Source organism: Cryptotermes secundus, unplaced genomic scaffold, assembly GCF_002891405.2.
Source record: "Cryptotermes secundus unplaced genomic scaffold, Csec_1.0 scaffold2898, whole genome shotgun sequence".
Taxonomy (NCBI): domain Eukaryota; kingdom Metazoa; phylum Arthropoda; class Insecta; order Blattodea; family Kalotermitidae; genus Cryptotermes; species Cryptotermes secundus.
In genome coordinates this window covers 1,143-8,878 of record NW_019726304.1, presented here as the reverse complement: position 1 = coordinate 8,878, position 7,736 = coordinate 1,143, and the positions used below count along the sequence as shown (strand labels likewise).

Genomic DNA, 7,736 nt, shown 5'->3' with positions numbered 1-7,736 from the left:
AAATCATAACTAAAGATTTTATAGTGCTACTACAGGAAAATTTGACGTGTGCAATATAATCTACATACCAGACACATATCAACGAGGTAGATGTTGATAATACGACAAAAATAACAATGTGTTTTTTAAATGTTAAATTTTAGACTGGGTTTCAGTGTGGCAGCAACGTTAAGAGTATACACCTGATGATGGCCGATAGAGGCCGAAACATGTAGTGTAGAAAAGAACAAGATCAAAGACATATAATATATATTGTTTGCACTTGGGACGGGGTGTGTATCATTTATTTTAAAAGCATTCTGCTTGAGGAATTCTTGCCTCAAGGCTCAGCAATCAACACACTTAAGAAACTGTGTCCTACAATCCAGAACAATCAACATGGCATGCTTGGTTGGGGTTTTGTGACGCTTTATGACAATGCCCGCCCACACACTGCTGCCGCAACACAGAATCTCATCGTAACATTTGGCTAGGAACAATTCAGTCATCCCTCCTACAGCCCAGGCTTAGTGCCAAGTGATTTTCATGTGTTCCTGCATCTGAAAACTGCCCTTAGTGACAGGCGGTTGCATGACAGTGAGGTCAGAGAAGCCATTAACACATGGTTTTGCATCACAGGCAGCATCATTCTATGATTCAGAGATACAAAAACTTGTGTCCTGCTGCAGCAAGTGCCTCAACAATGGTGGAAATTATGTTTAAAAGTAGTGTATGGCATGTACATCAAATGACAATATAAATGGTATGGAAATAAGTTCTTGTTTTTTTCAATAGCCCATCGGAACTTACTTTCTGGATAACCTACGTATTTGTTTGGAAATCCTGTATTTTAGGGCAAGTCATTCGAAAGCATAATGCTTGTAGTAAACTGTATGAGTGACAGAACACAATGTTCTCACATTTACTGATGTATGCTATACCAGTTTCTTGTTGTTACTATTCTTTTATGGGAACCCTGTATAGGGTCAGACATGAGTAAAAAATAAACATTAATGACTGACAATTTGTAACTGGAGATGTTATTGTTTAATGTTTCATATCAGATAACATCATGAACTCTGAAATTTTAATCCATTGATGAACAGGCACATTCAGAATCCATTGTGTGTGTTACTTTATTTCCAAAAAATTTTGCCCCATAATTTTTCATGAGAAAATCTTGTCAAAATTTCTTGCTGTACATAACTTCATCACAGTATGCCATCAGAAATTGTGTATCCAAATCTTGGAAACAACTTGCCATTACATCACAAGTTATGTCACAGTCTTAGTGAACCAGGGGCAGAATGAGCAAGTGTATTTTCATATTTTAATGTCTTCTTCACTCAGAATAGCCTCAGACAGCTGTTTTTAGAAGTGGATCTTCCAGAAGGAAGTGGCGAGTTTATCTTCCAGCTCACAACAACAAATTTAGGTTATGACTTTTCTCTTTCTCTCTCTTTTGGTTCTTATTTCTTATAATAACTAAAAATACAAATTAACTTTTCATGGTTTTAGAGAAGCGAATGTCTGAGTAAAGTCTGTGGATTCTATTTCTGTTTTGTTGAGGCCCCAGGGTGACTGGCCTTGTCACTTCCCCTAAAATCTAAAATCCACCATTCCCTGTCCTCTAGTACTGGGCTAACCCAATTTGTTACAAGTCATCCCATGAATATCACTGCTTTAAGTTTTAATTCTGATGCCCTTCTGAGTGTCCTTGTTCTATCTCTCCTTGTTACGTAGCTAAACCATAGGAACCATTTCTCTTCTAACTCTGTTAACAAATCTAGAATTCCAGTTTCTCAAAAAAAATCTCTCCTTATTCTGTCTCTTGGTTCTTTTTTCCCCGCAGTACTCTAAAAAATTTCATGTCCATTGCTTGGATATTGCTGTTGTTTATCTTTGTAACGGTCTGTGTTTGTATCACTTTCAGTTATAGTCCTGTGTCACTTTGGGATATCTCTGTTCCATAATATTCTTTTTAAATTTGGAAGAATTTAGAACTACTTCTATTGATCTGTCCATTAATTCCCTTTATGAGTTTATTTCACTACCTAAGTAAATAAATTTGTAGAGTACTATGTATGCCCAAATTAGTTGAAACTTGTGAGAAAGAAGAGACATATGGTTATTATACAAATATCTTTGTTTGTGTAAAAATAATTGTGATTCTAATTATTCTACATGACATATATTTTCTTAACATTACTAGGCATTTATCAGAGCATTTAGTGGCAGCTTTTGCAAAACGGTTGGCACGTCTTACTTTAGTTGCACCGCCTCATGACATCCAAATTATTCTGATGTTCATTGGCAACTTGATATTGCGACATCCTGGCCTCAAGAGACTTCTTAATCACCCAAAAGGTGGAGAAGGTAAGATTTTGGGGCTGTAATTTACCAAAGATTTTGAACATTAATATATGCAGCCAGAAGTACCTGTTCTTTGTCTGGGTTGTGCTTCCCTCCCTTGTTATTGCCACAATATGCATAGTAGCTGAACCTTGGATTTAGACAATCAGCTTCAGTTTTTGCCTGTTCTAATCTTGGTTTTATTAATGCTTCACTCAGCAAGAGAACAGTACAGTGTAGCAACTTAACAACAATATACAGACGTGACTGAGGAGGGCTGTGTGTGCATAGGTGCACGCATATCCAAAACATGTCCTTACTGTATAAACAAATAAATCTGATATGACAGCGTGGAGAAAACCACATCATTTCAACACTAAGCGAAAGTTGTGAATAGAGGACTAAAATATAACAATAAATTAATGTAATGAAGGAATGAGGGCAGCAGATTGTGATACTGACCACTACCTGGTGGTGGCAAAGGTTAGGGAAAGACTGGCAGTGAGCAAACAAACAACACACAGAGTTCATTTGGAGAGGTTCAGTTTGAGAAATTAAATGAGGTAGAGGGCAAAGAGCACTATTGTTTTTATATCTGAAATAGGTTCGTGGCTACCAAAAACTTGGAAACTGAGGTGGATGTTAATAAAGCTTGGGAAACTATTAGAGAGAATATCAAAATGTCTGCCAAAGAGAGTCTAGGTTATTATGAACCAAAGAAGCATAAGGTATTGTTCGATGAAGGATGCTCAAAATTATTAGATCAAAGAAAGCAGGCCAAATTGCAATGGTTACAGGATCCAAGCGAGTTAAATGGGGATAATCAGAACAATATAAGACGTAAAACCAGCTGGCATTTCATGAACAAAAAGAGGGAATATCTGAAAGACAAAATTGATGAGCTTGCAATGAACAGGAAGAACAAGAACATTAGAGACCTGTATAGAGGAATAAAAGACTTTAAGAGGGGTTACCAGCCTAGCAGTAACTTAGTGAAGGATGAGAATGGTGATCTGCTTGCAGATTCCCACAATATTTTGAATAGGTGGAGGAACTACTTCTCTCAGTTACTGAATGTACATAGGGTCAGTGATGTTAGGCAGACAGAAATCGATACAGCTGATCCGTTAATACCTGATCCTAGCCCTTTTGAGGTTGAAGTGCTATTGCAAAATTGAAACGGTATAAATCACCAGGTAGTGATCAGATTCCAGCAGAACTAATTCAAGCAGTAGGCGAAATATTACGTTCTAAGATCCACAATCTAATTACTTCTATTTGGCATAAGGAAAAATTGCCTGATCAGTGGAAGGAGTCTATTATTGTACCAGTTCACAAGAAGGGTGATAAACTGACCATAGTAATTATCGAGGGATATCACTGCTATCAACTTCATACAAAATTTTATCCAATATTCTTCTCTCAAGGTTAAGTCCATATATAGATGAAATTATTGGGGATCATCAGTGTGGGTTTCAACGTAACAGATCAGATCTTTTGCATTCGTCAGATATTGGAAGAAAAAAGGGGGGTACAATAAGACAGTACATCAGCTATTTATATACTTCAAGAAAGCCTATGATTCAGTTAGGAGGAAAGTATTGTACAATATTCTGATAGAGTTTGGGATATCCATGAAACTAGTTAGGTTGATTAAAACGTGTTTAAACGAAACGCACAGTAAAGTCCATGTAGGTAAACGTTTGTTTTATCGCTTTATCGCCACTCCTTTTCAACTTTGACTTAGAATATGCCATAAGAAGGTCCAGGGAAACCAGGTTGGATTGAAATTAAATGGGACACATCAACTGTTGGTCTATGCTGATGATGCGAATCTACTGGGTGATAATGTAGATACCATAAAGAAAGACACAAGCTTTAAATGATGCAAGTAATGAGGTTGGTCTAGAAGTAAACACTGAGAAAACTAAGTATATGTTGCTGTCTCGTCACCAAAATGCAGGGCAAAATCGTGATATAAAGATAGGAAACAGATGTTTTGAAAATGTGCCACAGTTCAGATATTTGGGATATTGTGTTAATCATGATATCTTACTATCGAAATTAAATTTCTATGGAATAACTGGCAAAGCTAATGAATGGATCAAATCATACCTCAAAAACAGGTATCAAAGAGTTGAAATAAATAATAAAAACTCCAGTCATAATGCATTTTCAAACTGGGGAATTATAAAGCACGGTGTTCCACAAGGATCAATTTTAGGTCCCTTACTTTTTCTTCTCTACATAAATGATCTATCTAAAACCATCAACAATAAATCTAAACCAATTCTTGCCAACTGGCCATTTGAATTTCACACATCATGTGGATGCTTGTTTCTCCATGATTGTTGTGGTTACTTACCACCATTTTCTTTTTTTCTTTATCGACGACCTACCTAAAAGGCCAGTTAGAAAGCCAGTGGCTAGCAGGAGGACTGAAATAAAATTCTTTTGTACATGGTATAAAGACCAAAACTTATGTTATCAGAGAAAAGTTTTTCAGTGAGACAGTTATATGCTGAGCTGTGGTAGGTACATATACCACATAAGCCTGGAACTGCATATCAGAGAAATCCACCACAGCTCAAGTCCCAAGGCTCCCAAGATAATGTACCTGTGTTAGGAACAAATCTGGAGGTGGCCAGTATGCACGAGGCATTCACAAGTCCGTGCGTCTACAGCAGAAACATTGCCTCCATTTGCGAGTCACATTATTATGTTATAGACAATACGCTATGATGTAGATAGTAATAAATTGTTGTGTGATAATGCTGCATGAACATGTAATAGAAGAATATTAAACATAAGATTATTTTTTTTCTTAGTAAGCTTAGATCCATACATCATGGAGGAACGCGATCCAATTAAAAGTCAGGCAATTGAGAGTTCACTGTGGGAACTGCAAACACTGCAGAATCATATTTTGCCTAATATTGCCACAGCAGCAAAGTTTATTAATATGCCACTACCATCTGTGGAATGGGACATGAGCAAGATTCTTGAAAATTCTGCTGATGATGTAAGTAAAGTCCTGTGAAGTGTGTTTTATCTATTGTTGTTTATATGTTCTTAAATCTGAGCTTGTAGAAAGTTACTTTTTTTTTCCTGCATATTGAATATGTTTGTGTTATACAGCATGGGGCAAAAGTCAGGATACATTTGAAATGGAAACAATTATTGATCACATGATTTAATTATTTATTTTACATGACTTCCCTTACAAATATCTTTACAGTGTCACAAATATTTAGTCTTTTATGATTGATTATTCAAAATGGCCTCCTTCCACACTGATACACCTTTGCTGCTGCCACTGATCCTGTTTATGTTCTTTTTATTTAGAAGTTAGAAGCCTTTAAAGTCTAATAGGCATGTAATTTTTAGACTTCTCTTTTCGTTCATACAAATGCATTTGTATTGATGATTGTTGTTTTTCATAAGAAAAAAGAATCCCTGTAAAATATGATTACGAAAAACAATTTTGGTTCTGAACACATCGACATCCTTGCAAGCAGCATTAGCAGCTGAAGTGCATCTAGTAGAGGAACAATTATTGGTTAACAGCAGAACTTAAATGAAGCACAAAGTCTCTGATGTACCAAGCAGGGACTCAAAAGACCGTATTTCCAAAAGATAAGAATGATGATGGTGATGATAGGTAATAATAGATTATTAATAATAATATGCTTGAGGACTGTATGAATGACTGCTTCACTGTTCCATGTATCCATAGTTTCCTGTGAGATCCAAATGTTGCTGTAACACCATATTTGTTTACATTTCAGACCCGTGGCTACATTCTTCCTCTGGAATACAGATTTCCTTTACAAAGCATTATCCTTTCATACTGATTTCTCTACAGGCTTCTATTTCAGAGTTGTAAGGGCAACAGATTCCCCAGTGTGTAATGCATATTTTAAGGGGTTTTTCTTCTTCTTACAGATTTTTGAAAAAGAATTGAAGAAGAAGGTGAAAGAAATTACATTGACATTTGACAGACCACAGTCTGTATCATCGTCAAAAGGAGAAAAAGTGACTCAATATTGGGCTCTTACATAAGTGCATTAATGTTTTATATTTCTGACCATTGTAGAATGTGTACTATACTTATAACTTAAGAACCTTGCATTAAATTGATTTTCTTCTGTTGCACAGATCCAGTTTTGTAAATATCTGGTTATGGAGTGTTCTTCACAGAGTTAAAAATAAAGGTCTTATTTGGGGGGGGGGGCCACCACCAGTCTATGACCTAGCAATAGCGCCAATACTGTCAGATGGTCTTGCTTCAAATTTGAAATGGAAGATTTTTACTTAGATTTGTGAAGTGATTCTGATTCGCAGCCATGCAGATTTACAGTAAAGCCTGGTTTACATAAAGCTATAAATGGAATTATCCACTTGTCCCATAACCTATTTCACATGCTGGAATTCGATGTGGGAGGTATCAACCAAGTGCGAGGTAATTTCAGCTTTCAGTTATGTTTCTTCATAATTATGCGTAGTTCGCATAAGGACATAAATGGAATTTCCCGCATAAAATTAAGATGGTTGTTGTTCATTCCATTAGCTGGTGGAACAATTTGGGCTGTGATTTGGGTTAAATAAGGATTGGCATAATATAGTAAAAAATGTCACCTGCTCAGTTCTGGAATGTACATAAACTGAATGGTTTGAATAACTAACAACTATATGGAAAATGATTCCTTATTGTTAGTTATTACTGGAAATTAAGCAGCCGATGAGGAAATCCCCTACCTTTTATCAAACCTGAGGGTTTATTACTGTGTTCACATGAGCCTGTTACTGGCCCCGACACTGAACCAGATAGAGCTGATTCAAGCCCCTCATCCTGTTTCTTTGAAGTTCCATTTCAGCCTTATCCTCAAGTCCATGCCTTAGTGTCCCAAACAGTCTTTCAAGTTCTCAGACTAATGTGATTTCCCATATCATGCACACTACATGCTTTACCCATCTTATCGTCTTTTGTTTGTTCACACTAATTGTGAAGCTACTCACTATGTAAGTTTTCCATCTTCCTCTTACTTCCTCGCTCCAAAGACCAACTATTCTACTCAGCACCGTTTTATTTTCAAAACATCCTCAGCCTGTGTTCTCTTACTGTAGTGATCAAGCTTCACACCCATAAGGAACATGTAAAATTGTCGTTTTATGTAAGCTTATAATTTTTGTCAAATGCCTCCAGTCTGTGTTGAAGAGATTTAAAGTTCTCATGGAAGTAACTGTAAAGATTACTATCATATAGGGTGCAATGTGAGGTATTCTTATCATTCTGTGACATTCCAGAATCCTGTGCTGATGTTTTCAGCCTCTGCCCACCCAATCAAGAGCATAGAATTCATTTCTGAGATTGAGGCACTCACAGGGGGGGTTCTGCTAGTCCT

The 7,736-nt window shown here is 36.6% G+C and overlaps 1 protein-coding gene across 1 annotated transcript in view; it reads left to right on the top strand.

The window, feature by feature from the left end:
- Positions 1 to 6,490, top strand: part of LOC111864200 (nucleolar complex protein 4 homolog A) — a 30,776-nt gene extending 24,286 nt beyond the window's left edge. The window contains exons 8-10 of the mRNA XM_023851273.2: positions 2,192 to 2,355; positions 5,160 to 5,353; positions 6,277 to 6,490. Coding sequence (XP_023707041.1) covers positions 2,192 to 2,355; positions 5,160 to 5,353; positions 6,277 to 6,393 — 475 coding nt within the window. The 3' untranslated portion in view covers positions 6,394 to 6,490. The remainder of the gene's footprint in view (positions 1 to 2,191; positions 2,356 to 5,159; positions 5,354 to 6,276) is intronic.
- The last annotated feature ends 1,246 nt before the right edge of the window (positions 6,491 to 7,736 follow it).